We start from the raw sequence: 19,002 nt of genomic DNA, 5'->3' as shown, positions 1-19,002 counted from the left end.
TTTTTGATCTGATTTTATTTATGTAAAAGTATAAAAGTATCATGAGCAAAATGTTCTTTAAGAAAGTAAATATACTTGTTGGGGATAGTGGTGCCTCTCAAGTGTTAATATTATTGTACATATCGCATTATTGTGATATTATTTCTCATGTATTAACACACAAGACAAAGCTAACTAATTCATCAGTTTATCATTTCCCCAAAGACATTTTTAAGAAATTGTTGTATTGTTATTGTAAGGCACTCTAAGTATTTACAAAAACATGTGCACTCATTTGAAATAACTCCATTTACACACTGAGACTTCATCTGAAGTTGTCGTGTATTAATCGTTTGTTGTCCCAGTCCTCAACACAAGGTGGTGCTGTTGCACCGTCACAGCCACCAAGTTTGGCACGACAGGTGCTGTGGCTTTGTATTCAGAGGGGAGACTCCTCATCACATTCATGGGCATGTGCTGAGGATCCTTTAAATTAAATTCAACTTTCTTTTTCTTCCTTTTTTCTTTGAAAAGCTGAACTTTTCTGTGTAAAGTCATCAGGCTACATCACAATGTTGAGGAAGTGGAAATGAATTAAGAGAAACAACATTGCGTAACTTCAGACAATTTAATTAGACTTAAAAAAGAGAGAGAGAGAGAGAGAGAGAAGAGAAAAGAAACACATTCAGGGCGATACTAACAGTTGTGGTTGCACACGGTCGTTTATCCTGTTTTTCTAATAGTTTCACCCGCAACAAGATATCATCTGTGTGTGTGTGTGTGTGTGTGTGTGTGTGTGTCAGCAGCACCGCTCATTTTGCTGCTGCTGCTGCTGATGGGGAGGGGTGGGGGCGCCGTCGTCATGGTAACAGATTACCGAGAAAGATATTTTCAGATCGCTCTATTAGCACAAAAAACGAAACCAAAGGGAAGCAACATTTCACTGAACGTCCTGACTGGGTTTCATTAAGAAAGCAGAATATTTATTCGGCTAAACCGTCACTTTTGGCTGTTTTATATTTATATATTTTACATCAGCGCTAACTCTCTCTCTGTGACGAGCAGGGAAGCTGTGAGGAGGAGGAGGAGTGGGGGGGGGGCACTGACGGCAGATGCCTTTGCAGCAGAGGACCAGGGAGGATGTGAGTGTGTGACAGGGTGAGTGTGTGGTTTTGCGGGACAAACTGCGGGTGGGATTTTCTCTGAACCGTCGCTCAAACTGCCAGAGCTCATGGATGCATTCAGCGAGTGAAAACGCCGATAAGAAGCCGCAGAGCCGGGAGGAAATTCTCAACTAGTTTAAATGAGATGGATGGGACGGCCTGAATGTGCGCTTTCTGCAAGGCTGGCCCCCTTGTGAGGAAACAGTAGCTCCCAGGTTGCTGTCAGTCTTTTCCTGATTCCAAGCAGCTTGGATGTTCCCGTGAGATTCATCCTCCACAACCTTTGTAAGGATGGAAAGTGGGGTTTTCCTTCAGAGTCTGGATCAGTTTATGCTGAGCCCACTTGTCACTTGGGTAAGTGATGCAGAGAGCTCTGATTTCCTGCCAAACACCATGATATCATCTAATCAATCTGTGTTCTCTGTGTAATGTAGGTGAAGACATTTGTGCCAAATGATGGAGGCATGCATTTGGACTTTTCTGAATTACTGGATGGAGTCTTTTTGAATGGCATAATGACCCAAATGTAAGTCCTTGCTTTGATTTGAATGAGTCTCTTGATGCCAGCTTTGTTCTTGCAGCTTATATTTCACTTGTCACATTTCCAATCGTGGTTGTGAGCGGTGTCCAGATGGATATTCAGATTAGTAGCCAGTGTTTTGGAGCTGCCGGCTGTTAGATAGTTTGACATAGCATCTGTCATTAAGTTATGACTAAAAGTGAGGTTTACAGGTAAATATGTGCAGGTTGTCAGTGGTTTAAACGGAAATCTGCATCATCAAACTGAATCTCATTGATAATTAGGTATCGTCCCTTCATGATACAGTATCAAGTGTCTGCTAACATTCTTATCCAGGCACCAACAGTACTGGCTTTGTCACTCTGCAGTAATAAAGAGAATCTTTGTAGTCTGCAGCAGTCTTTAAATGCAACTTCCTTATGACTTACAGGTTAGGATTTCTCAAGAAATGTTAGAATTAGCATACGAGTTATAGAAACACAGTCTGCACTGAGGAATGTCAGATTGAGCAAAACACCAACTCTGCCAAGACATGGGGGCACATCATATATACACCGTCAAGATGCTACTTAAGAGATTATGATTTGGTTGCCTTATGTTCTGAGGGAGCTTCCCTCATCCTTAACTAACATTAACTCATGGTCATCTGGCAGTTTGCAATTGTGTCAAAGACGTGAGCAGATAGGTGGAGAGCCCCTGACTTTAGCCTTCATGTTAGGAAGGCAGTAGAATCCTAACTGAAACTCAACAGTTGCAAAGAAAAAGATGTGAAAAAAAAACTGATGATCCAATGCACTTGTGGATAACACTGTCTAGCCACCCCAAGTCCACGATATCCATTCATCCCACTTATCCCCCAGGGTCACAATAACCAGCTCTAAATGCAAAACAATGCTGCGTGGAGGGGAGGGGAAGAGGCGGGATAATCTCCTGGATTGGGAGACCCTTCGGGATTAGGGCCTTGGTGCTGCTGTTTAGTGGCACTGGGACACAGATGGGAGGGGGGAGGAGGAGGGACAGAAACAGGATAAACAGCGCAGAGATGGAGACAGGAAGATGTACAGGGCAGCTAGGTAGCATCTCTCTTTCTCCAGTCATTTATTTCACACTGTGGGTCTCCTCTCCTGAGCAACAAGGTGACGTCTGACCTATATAACTGCACCGAGGCCCATGAATGATGACATTATAGTTTCAGTATGTGACAGTTCAATGCCAGATTACAGTAGGCTCTAGCCAAGAATCAAGCTAAAGGATTTCTTTGGGGTGGAAAGTCTAATGCCACCCCATTTGGCTCAACAACACCCCTGTTTGGTGTCTGAAAGGAATGACATCACACAGCCTAAAGTTAGGAATGAATAGAGACCTCATACATGTTTTCATGGTGATCTTTGAGCCAAGATTTTCACCAGCTTGCAGCTTCCGCTCACCCTATTCCTCTGACAGCCATTTGTGTGTTTGCAAATAGCAGAAATGTCAAGTAAAATGCCTTTATGTTGTTTCCCATCTTCAGAAATCCCTCAGCTACACCCCAGGGTGCAAACAAAGTGAGCAGGGATGCAAGTCAGAGGATCCAGAACCTCAACTTTCTTGTGCAACAAATCAAGACATATTATCTGGTGAGTTTTGGATGGTCCCTCCTCTGGTTTCTCAGCCATATAATATGTTATATAATGAATCCAAGCTACAGGCTGCTAAGCTTTACATCTCTCTCTACATCGGATTATGGACATTTGATTTAGATGTTTCAATTCTACCTCAACTTTGCATCACGCACACACTGGATCAGACATGCGCACGCAACCAGATACTGTAGTTGGAAGCACTTGTGTGTCAGCAGATCAACTAGTTCTTCTTAAGATGCATGGCCTAAATATCAGCCATGTAAGCATCTGTGTAATCAGCACAGGAGCGAGGTTAGACCGCAGCAGAGAGACACAGTAAAACCACACACACAGCTTTACAGTGACACATTAAGTCCCACGATTCGTGGGTAGACACCACGGCTGCTAAGCTTTCAGATCTGTTAAGATCACAAGGAGAGTAATTTCACTGAGGACGATCAAGTTCTATAGATTAGCACAGTTAAGGAATAGTGGCTTTTTATGATTTTTGTTACCCCAGGTTAACTGATGCTATCAACAGCAGATATAGTCAATGTTTCTTCTCTTGGCAATCACAACTGTCATGAATTTACTGATTTCACTTAACACAACTCACAGTGACCTGATTGCCTGATTGCAAAAAGAGATGGTAGGAAATTAATTTGTTTCAGGCTCATCTTTGAGATGAACTGCCCATATTAAATTGCATCTTACTCAAATATATTACAAGGAAAAGTACTGTAAAAAGTATTGTAGATATTAGGCAGCTCCTGAACTGCTGTTGTATGAGAAAACAACACCCATACATATTCAGTTTTGCAGAATTTATCATGCTAGCATTTGCTAATTAGCACTAAAAACAAAGAACAAATGAGGCTGATGAGATTGAATGTCGTTCATCTCATGTAGTTTGTTGATAACGAAACTGTTGCAGCTCTTCAGATTTTGACCTGGCGATTGTTCCAGATGAAAAGGTAATCACTAAAGTAATTAAATCTAAATCCATATACTGATTTCACCCTCGAAAACTCCTTTATGATCTGTATTTTTTATTTATTACCTATAAAGACCGGACACATGCCCTCAGTTCCACACGTGTCAATCACACATAAGTGTGGGAAAGGAGAGGATGTTTGAAGCTCAGTGGACAGAGGGTCAGAGTGGAAGAAGATGTGTCTGCTGGTTTATGATAACTGCACTGCAACAAAGGCTAAATAATGACACCAGTTTTAAACCTGCTGCATGCACATGCTTTAACACCGTGAGCCACTTAAAGCTCAGAACAGGGCTGCACCAAACAGTTTTAGTGGATTTCACCTCAGCACCAAGGAAACTGCCCCCACTCAGAGCGCTCGTCCACTTGTTGGCTGTGTTTCTATACATGCGCTGAAGCAGCTGCTATGTGCTGTCCATACATACGCTCCTGTTCTTTCAGGCAGCTTGGCTCAACCCCAAGAAATGTTTTACTGAATTCAGTCTGGCCAAAATGTGCTTACGCTCCCTTTTCTCCACCCATCTCCCTCATCCCTTTCTGCCTCTGTTTTTCTTTGCAGGATAATCTGGGACAATTGATCATGATTCCTTTGCCAAATGTGTTGCTGCTTGGCAGGACTCCTTACTGTGGTATGCTCTTTTAAAGAAAACTCAGTGTTTTTTATCTCTCCTCTCTGGCGGAGCTGCTAATTCAGTATATAGTTGGAAGCCTGATTAGTCTGTTTGCTGATACTCTGTGTACCATGAATAGATTTCCCATAATTAGCCTATGATTAGGAGCAAAATTAAAAATGATATGTCTATAATTGGAAACAAATTGAAACAAATGCATACTACTACTATTAATGTAAGTGTTTTGGAAACAGCAACAATGTAGAAAAAGTGTTAATTTTTGTTTCTAAATACAGAGCAATTGGTTCCCCAGCTCCTCAAACTGAAAATGGTTTGAGTGTTTCCTCACAGACAAACTGCTTTAGCTCTTGCGGATACAGTTTTAATTCAATTGCACGCGATCACTCTGATAACCACACTGGCTTGTGGTGAGGCTTTGGCAAGTGGTGACCCAAATTCACCAGACAGAGCTTCGGTCAATTTAAATCCATGCCAGCAGCTCTCACTGCTTCAATCTGATAAATTTTATTTCAGATAATGAACTTTATTTATTTTTTTATTTTTTTACTCTGTTAATTTTTATTTTATGTTTTTTACTCCCTAAAGAACAAAGTCTGGAAGAAATGAAGAAGCTTTTGCTGTTACTGCTGGGATGTGCAGTCCAGGTAAACACAGACTGTCTGACGTAACACCTACTTTTTATGTACAGTACATGGTAGTTTCTCGTAGGATATTGTGTTTGATTTGTTTGCAGGTTAACTCCTTTAGCCAGAAACGGGCTGCATGAGCTGATTAGCTGGGGATCTAAATATTTCCTGTTCATTTTCAGTGTGAGAAGAAAGAGGAGTACATCGAGAGGATCCAGACACTCGGCTTTGACACAAAAGCTGCAATAGCTGCACATATTCAGGAGGTATCAGAGTTTTTATGACATGAGCTTTGAACACCACAGCACTGCTTGACAGTAAATCAGTTTGTGTATAGTTGTGCTGGTGTCTGGTACAAATAAAGAACACTGTAGACTGTTGACTATACCCTCCCATGTTTACCAGTTGACCCACAGTCAGGAGAATGTGCTGGATCTGCAGTGGTTGGAGTCCAGCGAGATGAACCCAGATGAGGTGGAGGCCGTAGCGAGGAACATGGCCATGCACCTCCGCCACCTGCTGGAGCAGAGGGACACCCATCTGGAGGTACCCATATCTGTGTGTTTTTTCTTTTAATCGTTCATACTAATAGCTGCATGTAATGAAGTTTCAGTTCTGCTCGTTGTGCACAGATGTTATGAGGAAACTGCACTGACTTGTATGTAATCTGTGACCTGCTGCATTCCTCTTTCCCTTCCTCTCTGCAGACTATAGCAGAGCTAATGCTGGAAAAGGAAGGTGTGGTTAGCTTGCTCAGTAGCCCCTCCAGCCCACAGTCCGGCAGCTACTCTCCCAGCATTCAGCAGCAGCAGCAGACGGGGTCCCAGCAACACCTGGCAGTGGAGCTGGCTGACTCCAAGGCCAAGATCAGACGACTCAGGCAAGAACTGTGAGTATCGAGTAGACAAAAAATAATAATGATTTAGTTTATTTACAAAAGTAAAATAAAATAACAAAATACACTACAGGTAAAGAAGAAAGTGTGAGGGGTAAAACTCATTCAGGTTATATAGTTTGCACAATCAGGAGAAGTAAACAACTTTACAATTTCAATATTTACAGCATCATAAAAGCATCTTATAACAAATGTGCCAGTGAATATAATAATGCCACTGAGATATAAGGACAATGCAAATGGCATAAGCGTAATAATTGCATATAAAGATATAATAAATAAAAAGGAAAAGGTCCTTTTTAAGGCTTTAGACTTGAAAAAAAAAATACCTGTATAGGAAGTTAACTCAAACTTCTGTGTATTTTTTGTGTGAAATGCATCATTTTCCCAACATAGAGTAAAACAACTCACTGGTAAAGGTTGTCTAATGACACAGTAAACTACTGTGGGGTGAAATGAAATGCCTCTTAGTATGGCATGAGTTTCTCCTCTGGATGGTTATCGGCAAATAGGTGGCCTGTCCCTACTGGGGAGCTGCCAGTAGAGAGTGAATGAGAGACACAGAGAGAGAGAGGGAGAGAGAGAGAGAGATACTACAGGATAAGAGAAGCCCCAGGGAGCTTGGCCCACATTACTGCCGGCTTGGCAGGTTCCATGGCTGTGCGCTACCATTGACCCACATTGGCTTTGCATCACGGCGGATACCGCATGCACACAGACACACACACACACACACACACACACACACACCCTGATCCGATCAAGGTCTCGGTTCCATCTTTGCCCTCCATCCCCATCGTCTCTGCTGTATTGTCCTCTCTTGCTGTGGAATGCTCAGATTCACAGTGTGGCCCCTGAGCAAACACAATATCGCTTAAAGCATCAAGTATGGCGTGACTTTGCCCTTTTGAATGGCCCTGGCCTTAAACAGCTCTTTAAATATCTGAATATGCAATATCGCTATAATAGCCTGTATCTGCTTCTCAGATACAGAGAAGTGGATCGTGTTGCAATCCAGTTTATGTAGTTATGTGCAATACAAGTTTGTAGCACCAGCAACAATGAGGGCCAACTTATCATTTTGATTTAACCATTAAGCAATTGAAATAGATATATTCAGTTGTCCTGCAAGAGTTAAATGAAATGGGAAATGCACGTGTGCTTATGTGTGCAGGATTTAAATATATATATAAAACAGTTTTATATATATTTAGATTTCATTCAAACTATTGCAGAAAAGTTATAAGCAGTGCACACTAACCTAGCCACTTGCCTGTCTCCCTGCATCGTATACCTGACCCCACCAGAGAGGAAAAGAGTGAACAGATGCTGGACTGCAGACATGAGCTGGAGAACATGGAGGCAGAGCTGAAGAGGATCCAGCAGGAGGTTTGAAGTCAGACAAGAAAAAGAATAAACTGCAGCTCCTTCTGATGGTGACACACAGTAACCTCCTGACTCCTCTGTGGATTATAGAGATTAATGCACACCATGCTTTGCTGCAGAGCAGTGCTTAATGACAGCAAATTTAAACCTCTGAACTCTGACTCAGAGATGCAACTAAAGCTCATATAGATTTGTCTGAACAGGAGATCTTAATTTTGAATTGTCTGTTTCAGCTTTGTGTCGCAGGTGTACTAAACTAGTTTGCAGTTGTTTCATACCAAGTATTTACTGGAAATTAAAGCAGCATTAATTGATTTTTTGCCCAGTGGAACAAGTTAACACAAGATTAACATGTTATCACCTGTAAAGGTGATGCACAGCTTCATTGGAAAAGCAGGGTAAATATTCACTCTGCTTTTAGCTTTGTTTCTGGTCTCCACCAAGCTCTAAGAAAAATATCTGGCTCTTTAGCAGATTCATGCTCCACTAGCTAGTCTATAACTTTGTCCGTTAACTGTTTTGGTGCAGACTAATAGCACACAGTGGGTTTATCAGGGGTTTATATAAGATTTTTGCATAAATAGCTACTTGCTGCATCACAAACACAGTGAAACTGAACTGAAACAGTAAAGTTGTAAAACCAAAACAATGAGCTTAAAAAGACTAAAACATTTCATAGAGTAGAGGAGAACTGTGCAACCCCTATTCACATGCATGTTGTCATTTGGTCCACTGTGATTATAAAAATATTGATTAGTGCAGCTTTAAGTATAACAAAGTGACGCGATATAAGATGACAGCAGTAAAGACTGCTTGAGATTAACATTGCAGAGCTACATTTACTTTGGGTTTAGGTACTTGCAGTAAATCGTACCTCTGTCTGAACCTTCACCAGAACTCCCAGCTGCTTGTGGATGCGCGAGCAGCCCGCACCTACCGCGACGAGCTGGACGCCCTGAGAGAGAGAGCCATCAAGGCGGACAAGCTGGAGAGTGAAGTGGGACGTTACAGAGAGCAACTGCACAAGATGGAGTTCTACAAGACCAAAGTGGAGGTAAATGTGGTTCTATTACTGTTTCACCAGTACAATTTGAGACATGAATGTTTATGTTATCAGCTCAGAACGTAGGAAATCACTAAATACTATGCAAATAATATGCAACAACAACATATTGATGCATTTTTAAATGATTCATTGGATGAGAAGAGTACGGAATAAGATGTGTTTTCATCGTTCAGTATATAAAGGAGGGTTTTCAATAGAAATGGATGTGAAAAGTGAAGGATGGAGATGGAGACAGTTTTAGTTTGTGGAGGGTAGAACATATAAATCTAAGAGGTGATTTTTTTGTGTGTGTGCATGTGTTTTATTTCAGGAGCTAAAGGAGGATAACAGAGTGCTACAGGAGACCAAAGAGGTGTTAGAAGATCAGTTGGAAGGCTGGCGGGCACGTTCAGATAAAATCCATCAGCTGGAGAAGCACAGTCTGATGCTGAAGGCCCAGATCCATGACATGGAACAGGTCAGACATCTGCACATAAGGAAGTGTCTTCTTTGTTACCTTTGTGTAGCCTGGTTTTAATCCACTTCCATAAATGACATCAGAGATTGGTGGTAATGTATCTGTGCTGATTACTTCGTGTCTTCGCTCCAGGAGAGGGAGGCTGATCGGAGGCGTATTGAGGAGTTGCAGGAGGAGAACCTGACTCTGTGTGTGGCTCAAAGGAGGAGCATGGAGGAGTCTCAACTCTTGGGCTGGGAGTTAGAGCAGCTCTCCAAGACCACTGAGAACTCCCAAGGTAAGAGCTGGTGTTAAGGTAACAGCACACTCCGTTAATGAATGGGATAGGTAAAGTAGATCAGGAGATGGGTATGTAAATTATGTAAGTGTGTGGATGCATGATTGCTTCCATTTATTAGATATTTTTATTGACTTAATTAAAAGACCCAAGAACCTGGGTCAAAAAGTTGCCTTTTAATGTCTTTCAGTATAAGTTTACACAAAGGTGAGGCAGGAGAAACACACTTTAAACATTCGCCTCTACATAACTGGTCTAAGTACTAATTTACATAAAGTTAATTGTGTTTGTGTGTTTAAGGCCAACAGACTCTGAGTGAGGAGGTGAGTGAGAGGACACGCAGTCGGATGCTGAAGCTGGAGAAGGAGAACCAAAGCCTCCTGAGGACCATAGAGGAACTCAGAGCAGTCGCTGTTAGCAACAGCACACAGCCCAAACACAGCTACCACCATGAGGTGGTCTGCAGCACCCACAACTGGACCTCATCAACAGACCAGCCCTCAGGGTTACAAACCTCCTGCTCAAATACGGAAAACCACAGTCATGTATTCCCACATAGTACAGTGCCACAGCAGATGATGAATGGAGATTTAAACTCGCGTCAGGGACTGCACACAGAAGAGCTGGAGGGAGTCCAGAGTGAGATCCTCCTCACAGACAATCCAGACCTTCATATTCAAGAGAAAGGACAACTAGAGGACGGAGACAAAGGAGACCATTTCAAAGAACTGATGTCTGATCTGGAGGTTTTCGAAAACGCTCACAATAGGCTCCATTGTCTTGTTGGATCATGTGATCACTCCCCTGGCTCCAACAGCATCTTCACAGGTCTGCCAGCACGTTCCTCCTATGCCAGCAAGCACACACATCGGCTGGAGGCCAAGTGCAAGGCCCTGGACACGGTTAATCAGCATCTACAGACTTCTCTTGACAACTCCGGTACAAACTGTAGATCAAATGAAAGTTAAAGATTTATAGTTTGATTAAACAATTGCGAATGAATTTATTTCTTCTACCATCCTCTATCTCTGTAGAGCGGAAAATTCAGCGCCTGGAGGCAGAGGTTCAGGAGCTGGAGGCGGAGAACCAGAGCCTGCAGGCCACCTTAGAGGAACTTCGGATCTCCGCGAGACGCCTGGAGCAGCTGGAAACAGAGAAGCAGAGCCTGGAGCAAGAGACTACAGCTCTGGAGAGAGACAAGAGGCAGCTAGAGAAAGAGAATCGACGACTCCGACAGCAGGTTGTTTTCTAGGAACGAGGTGTCAGGTTCTAATCTAAGTCAGGATAATGTTTGTCAGACTTAACATTGCCTTTGAATGAACCGACTACTTCCTCTGTCTCAGGCTGAAATCCAGGAAGCCAACTTAGACAGCAGTAATGTTTGCATGGCCAGCCTGGAGAGGGAGATGCGTTCTCTAGTAAAGGAGGTGGAGGGGTTAAGAGAGACTGCTGAGCGGGTCAAAGGCTTGGAGAGAGACAACAGGGAACTGACCAAGCAAGCTGCTATCGACCAGAGGACTCTTGCCACCCTCAGAGAGGTGAAGGGAGGGTGTTTGCACCCCTACTCTGTTGCCCCCTAGGATTTTTACAGCCAGCACTGTTCAAATGTAGCACACACATTCAATTACATTTATTTGTGTACTAAGAAAAAATTTTTTTTTAAATATATGAGCAAAAAACCCTTCTCCCAAATGAAATCGGCTCTATATTTTTGAAGTCCAAAGTTGACGATGAAAATAAAATCCCATATATGGTAAAAAAAAAACTTGTTGATAGCAAGGTATACCGTCCATCTTTAGGAGCTGGTGAGCGAGAAGCTGAAGACGCAGCAGAGAGACAATGAACTGGAGAGGCTGACCCATGAGCTGGATATGAAGGTTCTGAGCCAGAACAGTTCACAGCAGGCTGAGCAAGAGACACCAGACAACAGGTGCTTACATTCTGCTTGGTGTTTTATTCTTCCATCTTGTAACCTCTGAGGGGAACATGATTATTATTTAATAATTTCCTCCAATCAGCAGGTTCAAGATGCTGGAGTCAGAGTTTGAGTTGTCTCTGAAAAAGTCTCTGCAAATTAAAGAGGACAAGATGGCTGCCCTGGAGGCTCGTCTGCAGGAGTCCGCCACGTTGAACCAGCAGCTACGCCAGGAGCTCAAGACTGTGAGTCACCAGGCCTGTTAAAAAAAAAAAACTTTAAAAATATATCAGATCCAAGTATTTTGCAGTGTTTTGACCCCTTTCCAACACACAGGTGAAGCTGAGCTATGAGGCTTTGCAGCAGAGGCAGGAGGAGGAGTGGTCAGCGTCAAGCCCCACCCCTCCGACTGAGACCAGCAAAGCAATGAGTGAATGGCTGCGTGAAAACCAGGAGGCCACCAAGGAACTGCTGAAGCTCAAAGACCGTCTCATTGAAGTGGAGAGGAATGTAAGTGAGGCCGTCATTGAAGTAGATAGCTCAAAGAATCGCCTCGTAGAACCACTAAAGGGTTGGTCAAAGGTCAAAGGTCAAAGGTCCTCTCCTCTCTCTTCTCCTCTTATCTCCTGTGCAGAATGCGACACTGGAGGCAGAGCGCCAGGCCATGCAGGCCCAGCTGAAACAGCTGGAGAGTCAGTCTGACAGCCAGCAGGCTCAGATCCTCGCTCTGCAGAGGCAGGCTGCCTCGCTGCAGGAGAACAACACAGCCCTGCAGACACACAACGCTAACCTGCAGGTGCCAGTATTCTCCACAGTACCTAATAGCCACTGATCTCACAAATGTTTCTGATATAATCATTTAAGGTTTTCTGTTAAGTCTCTTCATTGCCCAAAGCACACATAATCAATTTATACTGCATGACCTGTGAATCAATTTCACCTCCTTCCTCTCCAGGTGGAGAAATCTACGCTGAACTCACAGAGCGCCTCCCTCATGGCCCAGAATGCTCAGTTGCAGCAGCAGCAGTCGGGGACAGAGAGCGAGCGGGACAGCGCCATACGGGAACGCGAAGAGCTGCGTGGTGTCCAAGAGCAGCTACTGCGAGATCACGAGCGACTGGCCGCTCTACATGAGCGACAAGCCATGGAGTACGAGGCCCTGATGGGCAAACATGGCTGTCTGAAAAACGCTCACCGCACACTGGAGCTGGAGCATCGCACACTGCAGGACAGGTGGGGGGGGGGGAGGCACTATCGATGAATTGTCAATTGTCATGGGGGGCGAGATTCCTGTATTTCATGTGTGCGTTTGTGTATGTATTGGGGGTATATTCAGATACAACAGCCTGCTTCAGCAGCGGGCCAAGCTAGACGACCTGGAGAAAGCCCTGAGGGAGGAGCAGATGAGGATGGCTCTGGAGAAAGAACAGCACAAGACAACTGCTGCTGAATGTTGCAGGCTCCGTGATGAGAAGGACTGGTGAGGAGGCACACTTCACCCACCTGTAGTACATACACACTCATGGATACCTCATTTAATCATCTTTACAAGGCAATTTGTCACATTAACAAAAGCACATGTATACACTTTCGCACACTGTCCTAAACACACATCTTTTTTTTTTAAGGCTGAATCAGACTTACCATCAGCTTCTTAACGACAACGAGTTGCTGACAGCAGATCACAAGCAACTCAAGAGCCAGATGAACGAGGCCAAGCTGGAACACACCTGGCTGGAAGCCGACTTCTCCAAACTCAAGAAGGAGTTTCAGCAGCTGGACATCACCTCCACAAAACTCAACAACCAGTGTGAGGTACGGGCATGCAGCAGGTTATACTGCAGTGGTAAACCACCTTGTAATTCCTTAACTTTAGTGCTGTATGTATGCGTGCTTTTTTTGTACATATTGCAGTTATGCATGTTTGTCTATGTGATGTTCAGCTGCTGAGCCAGTTGAAGGGCAACCTGGAGGAGGAGAACCGCCACCTGCTCAGCCAGATCGAGACCCTGATGCTCCAGAACCGAACGCTGTTGGAGCAGACTATGGAGAGCAAGGATCTGTTCCATGTTGAAGAGCGGCAGTATATGTAAGGAAAACAGAGATAACACCATGACAAGATAATGTAGCGTTAAATAGGGTTTGATCTGCAGTTGTTATTTCTGAGGTGATTATAGTTATTTTGTTAATGAGCTAACACATTAAGGCTCAGTGTTCTGATACGTGCAGTCAGCAGAACATACACTATTTAAGACACCAAAAATACCACAGTACTCCACAGCAAGGCCAACTTTATAATTGATGATCTATTTTCTCTCTCTGCACATCTCTGCTCAGTGACAAGCTTAATGACTTGAGGAGGCAGAAGGAGAAGCTGGAGGAAAAGATAATGGACCAGTACAAGTTTTATGAGCCTTCACCTCCTCGCAGGTAAGTCTGTAATAGTGTTAACCACAATTATTTTACCATTCACCAGTTTCTACACTTTGATCACAATATGTTACCTGGTAAATTGACGTTGTTGAGTCTCATGTTATATAATTTCACTTCACATACAATGCACCTCATACACACAGTTACTGGACAGTTAATACAGCGGGCTCCATAGTTCCCCATCTTTGTATAGCGGGACATGCTAACTAGTTAGCAGACTGCATTTTGAACATGCATTAACTATTTTCATTGCTAAAGTCTGTTCTTACAAAACACTGATATATTAACCACTTTTAAGTTGATACAGTGGACTTAGCAAGCAGTTGCTTATTTACACATCGATTTTCAAATCCAATATTTACTCTACTTTTAGCTCTATTTCGGTCTTCACTGACTCCTCCTTAGTTGCTAACTTTGTCTGCCTGTGGTTTGCTGCAGGGCAGAGCCTTACTCTTTTGGTTTACTCTCATTTATCATCAAGATGCTAAAAGGCTCTGTAAAGCTTAGAGGCATCGCAGAGATGCATAATAATTCTGTCAGGGTACATCAGTACGAGAAACTGCTCTCACCTGCATATGACTGATATTAAAATACAGACAGCAGCTTTATGTATCTGTTGTTTAATCTGAATGTTAACATTCGGTTTAGCTAGTTGAGCTCGATCACCTCTGACCGCCTCACAGCTGTTTCTCTGTAGGGTTTGTCATTCCTCTTGCATATCTGCTTGTTCACAGACGAGGAAACTGGATAACTCTGAAACTGAAGAAGCTGATGAAATCCAGTAGCCGTGAGCATGGACCGGAGCGCCCCCCCACTCCCACACACTCAGGTGTCACTGAGCCACATCTGTCCTCTCATGACAACGGCTCCTTCATCAGCTCAGATGGCTCAGCCTCCACCTCAGCGGCTGATGCCATCTCACCCCAGCGCAACAGCAGTGAGTATGAAATTCTGGAATTCACCAGATCATCTCCCATTGACTTGGCAGACCGCCCTCATCAGAGTACCAAAGTCCCCCCTTCACTGATTCAGCAGTAGACCACGAAGTCAGATCATCTGAGGCAGAGCACGGAGATCATTCAGGAGTGTGTTCATGTAAGGTCCAGCCCACAGACAGAGGACAGAGAGACATTGATCAACAGACAGCCACAGCAGTTTCATCCACATGTGTTGCTTCATCTGAAGGACCGAGATCTTCCCAAAATTTGACAAAACTGTCTCCTCCACCGCATTTTTCAAGGAGACGCAAAAACTCAAATAAATGTATTTCAAAGTAAATCTGTTTCAGCACTATTGTCATATGTGGCAATGTCTTCGCACAGTAGACTAAATGTTAAAAGTGAAAACAGGCCGAAGATTTTAGGCAAAAATTTAATTAATCACCTTAAAACGGTACTTTTTCTGTTAATCTAACTCTCTATTAACACTTAAACACGAAGTGGAGATCTTAATAATAGTTATTATGTCCCTAGAGAAGATCCAGTCAGTCTGCAAATCATTAAGAGAAATGATGGAGGTATTGCATTGTAGTCAGCAGTGTGTTTAAAACATATCTTGTGTGTATCATGTCCAAACTGTCTTCCTGATGCATGATGTGTGTAAACTTTCCTCAACAGTCCTTAATGTCTTCCCCTGTGTCTTTCACTTGTCTTTATGTATTTCTTCAAACCCTCCATTCCTCCTGATTCCCTCCCTCCCTTGTCTTTTCCTTCCCTTCCTATCCGCAACCTTCCTCACTTTCCCCTTTTCTCTGCTTGCATCTATCACCTCCCTCCCATCCTCTCCGTCGACCTCTCATGTGGCCGTACTTGCTGTGAAAAAGCCACACTGAAAATGTTTCCCCGTATGAGGAACAGGCTGAAGGACAGAGACAAAGTCAAGTCCATCTTTCGTCGATCCATGTGTAAGAAGGCCTGTGGTCCAGTGTCTGTAGCCTTTTACTTAACTCCTAACTTGATTATTCTGGAGTGTCTATGCTTTGTTTTTTTTATGCTTTATTTTTTATCATCTATGAAAAGCCATAATACTAATGTAACACTGGCTTAAAGTAGGATTCATCATCAGCAGTCATATGTCAGTAATGTGTCATCCATGACAACCTCATTTCACCACACTGACTTAATATATTCTGATATTACAGATTTAAATATCACAGCAGTAACCTTCTAGCAGAGCGGTTATATTTAAAGACAGTCCGGGGTTTTTTAGTAGAACAATGGAGGTCAAAGAAATACTGCATTGCAGGAGGACAGTGATGCTGCATGAGCGCTACCCCACCAGGAGCCAGCTGTACTGCAGGAACAGAATAAAACAGGAATTTTAGATTATTGTGTGGTCTGTGGAGAAAGACAGACATATACAACTCCATATTGTCAACACCATAAAAGTAATACCTCATTCTATTACCGGTTCACCCGTCTATCACCTCTGTCATCCACCCCTCACACTTCTTCCGCCCCTCGCTCCAACAATGCAGCCCTGGGTAGCTTGGCCTCTCCTTTGGCCCGATGGGCAGACAGCTCAGAGCAGCTGGAAGGGTCCGAGGCTGATGTGGAGGAGGACGGGAAGGACGCACTGACCTCATCCCTTACCACCTCCATCTTGTCCATTCTCCACCTTCATCACCCCCCTACCCTAACATCTGGCCATCTCCATGCCGCCGCTACAGACACCACAGACACCACAGACACTGTCCCGGATGTTTCTGAGCTGTGGATGAGAGGTATAGGCATCCACGCACCACTGTTTTGTTTGATGTCATCTTCATTAGTTAAATGTTAGAATAAAGTGTAGAGGAGAGGGGAGCCAATGCAAAACTTTGATGGGATTTTCTTGGTTTGAGTGTAGAAGTTTGAAATGTGTGCAAACCATTCAGTGATTTCACATTTTATGCTCCACAGACAAGGATTCAAATGATAGCGCTGTTCCATTTGGATATGAGGAAAACAACGAGCTGCAAAATCACGGTAAAGCTCTGTGGATACTCATTTAGAGGATTCAGCAAGCATACAGATGTATTACCAGCTCAGGAATTAAAGTAAATCCATCAAATCGCAATCATGACCTTGTTTTATATTAATCTCCATGCTGACCACAGAGGCCAACAACTGTTGCAAGACTTGAGTCTGCTGCCCCCTGCTGGGCATTAAGAATATTATCTAGATGCAGCTGACAGATGTTTTCATGACAGAGGTGAAAATGTGTATGTATATGTATATTGTACTGTAGCTCTTTCAAAAACATCATAATCTCTTTCCAGCTCTGAATGGCATCCAGAGTCGAGCCCACAGTGAGAGCAGCGGTGAGTTCAGCCTGAGTCTGGAGAATGAGCCGTGGTCAAACGGCAGCAGCCCTATCCAGCAGCCCCCATCACGCCGTTCCTCGTCCTCCTACCAGCCACCCAGCGATGCCTCCACCCCCCAACACAAGGGGAAAGCTTCTACCATGCCCATTACGAGCAGTCAGAATTCAGATCTCCAGTCTGTACCAAAACAGAAAGATCTCGGGCTCTCTCAGGATTTCTGGCTCACAAGGGGCACAAAGAGTATCCGAAGGGGGTCAAGAGGGAAAGTGGCACGTCGCTCATCAGATTCAGGGGGCACAGTCAAAATGAACCCAGAGCTCAGTGGGTTGAACTCTAAACTGAGCTCAAGCAAAGCTGAAACCACCCGAGCCGCAGCCTGTTCACCAATTACAGTGTTGTATGTTCAGGGGAAGTCATCTTCGATGTCTGGCTGCCTCAACTGCTTCTCCACCCCTCTGGGGAAAGAGGGACGACTCAAAGAGCCTAGGTCCCCTAAAAGTCTCCCCCGTGCCAGCAGTGTAATTTCTACAGCAGAGGGCTCATCCCGGCGCTCCAGTGTCAACAGCGACTGCAGGGTGACACTCAAGTATGACTCTGTCCAAGCCAAGGTTTCAGAAGACAGCAACAATCAGGAGGAAACAGTGAGTAAGAATCTACAACCAGACCCAGACACTAAAAACAGTGAGTCTGAGACAGTTCCCCCAGTTAAACCTCCCAGAGACCCAACTGCTGTTGTTCCCACAGATCGCCCCAAGTCCCTTGTGCAGGAGTCACTTTGTGGCTCCTCGTTCACTTTTAGCTCTGTGTTCTCAAACACCATCTTCAGTGATTCTGTGGTCACAACCACAACAAGTCTGGATGCGTTTGACAACAACCAGACCTTCGTCTGTCTGAATCCATCTCTGGTCCAAAGCTGTCCAGGTGAGAGCCAGGGGTCGCCCCGTAACACACCGCAGACCCTGCTCAACATGGATAATGAGCAGGGTCAAAATGCAGGACAAGCAGCTGGGCTGGAAGAGAAGGACAAGCAGCTCACAACTGCATGAAGGCAGCTGTCACATCATTGAACATTGTGTGATTCAAATACAGCAAGTGGCAGCAAGGCCCCGTTTTATCACATCAACCGAAGCACACAACTGAGGTCACTGTAATTCAATTACACAGTTATTCTAAGAGTTGTGTTGAACAAAAAGATGTTTAGATGGTTTTGGTTCAGATTCACACTGCTTCAGTAACATCACCAGTTTTTACTTTATATACAGTATTTCTCAGTGAATGACTATTCAGCAATCCACAGTATCATGTTTCTGTTCAGATTTCACACAGGTTCTGTGTAATATACGAAAATATGAGATATTCTGTTTTGCCCATGAATAATTAAATTGGTGTTGTGACTCAAGCCTGTTTACCTTTACTTTACCACACTGCCGATCCTGTGTTATTTGTAGTTGTGTTTGTCAAAACATTTTATTTATGCCCTTTAACTTATTTGAAGTTGCTTTCTGTCCCATAGATTTGAATTTCAGTCTGAGGGGAAATGTAATGTTGATATATGAGAAAATGTGTAAATCTTGTAAAAAATAAAAAATAAAATAGGATATGCTCCTGAATGCTATTTTCCCTTAAATAAAGAAACCCTTCTGTGTAAACTGTGTATTTGCCTTGTCATTCTTTTATAACCATGCGGTGCGCTTGTGCCCGCCCATTGTTCCTATTGGACGCGAGGTCAGTCATGTGAGGAAACGCGGAAGTGG

At 43.7% G+C, this 19,002-nt stretch overlaps 1 protein-coding gene across 4 annotated transcripts; it reads left to right on the top strand.

The window, feature by feature from the left end:
- Positions 1-822: 822 nt before the first annotated feature.
- On the top strand, positions 823-18,894 carry LOC139636231 (girdin-like). 4 transcript variants are annotated; one of them, XM_071504078.1, is made up of 29 exons: positions 823-1,496; positions 1,577-1,668; positions 3,173-3,278; positions 4,817-4,886; positions 5,475-5,533; positions 5,698-5,781; positions 5,921-6,073; positions 6,223-6,404; positions 7,718-7,799; positions 8,692-8,850; positions 9,173-9,319; positions 9,452-9,596; positions 9,897-10,535; positions 10,631-10,836; positions 10,940-11,134; positions 11,396-11,526; positions 11,618-11,756; positions 11,848-12,021; positions 12,146-12,307; positions 12,467-12,744; positions 12,848-12,991; positions 13,140-13,326; positions 13,455-13,600; positions 13,849-13,941; positions 14,679-14,881; positions 15,767-15,847; positions 16,421-16,666; positions 16,845-16,910; positions 17,204-18,894. In XM_071504078.1, exons 1-29 carry the CDS (start codon positions 1,434-1,436, stop codon positions 18,292-18,294), a joined length of 5,523 nt encoding a protein of 1,840 aa, XP_071360179.1. In that variant the 5' UTR covers positions 823-1,433; the 3' UTR covers positions 18,295-18,894. The 4 variants fall into 4 exon arrangements, with proteins under 4 accessions (XP_071360179.1, XP_071360181.1, XP_071360178.1 ...); XM_071504080.1 differs by having other exon boundaries at positions 5,921-6,061; positions 17,204-18,893; XM_071504077.1 differs by having other exon boundaries at positions 11,615-11,756; positions 17,204-18,893.
- The last annotated feature ends 108 nt before the right edge of the window (positions 18,895-19,002 follow it).

This window comes from Trachinotus anak, unplaced genomic scaffold (genome assembly GCF_046630095.1).
Source record: "Trachinotus anak isolate AG129_WGS33_773 ecotype Australia unplaced genomic scaffold, CSIRO_AGI_Tana_v1 ptg000019l, whole genome shotgun sequence".
Lineage (NCBI taxonomy): Eukaryota > Metazoa > Chordata > Actinopteri > Carangiformes > Carangidae > Trachinotus > Trachinotus anak.
Note: the sequence above shows the minus strand (reverse complement) of the source record. Positions and strands in the feature narration are given on the sequence as shown.

Coding starts and splice junctions, on each gene's coding strand:
- LOC139636231 (XM_071504077.1), top strand. CDS start 1,434: ATGGAAAGTGGGGTTTTCCTTCAGAGTCTGGATCAGTTTATGCTGAGC. Junction 6,074..6,222: donor ATCTGGAGGTACCCATATCT/GTGTGTTTTTTC, acceptor TCCTCTCTGCAG/ACTATAGCAGAGCTAATGCT. Junction 8,851..9,172: donor TCTACAAGACCAAAGTGGAG/GTAAATGTGGTT, acceptor GTTTTATTTCAG/GAGCTAAAGGAGGATAACAG.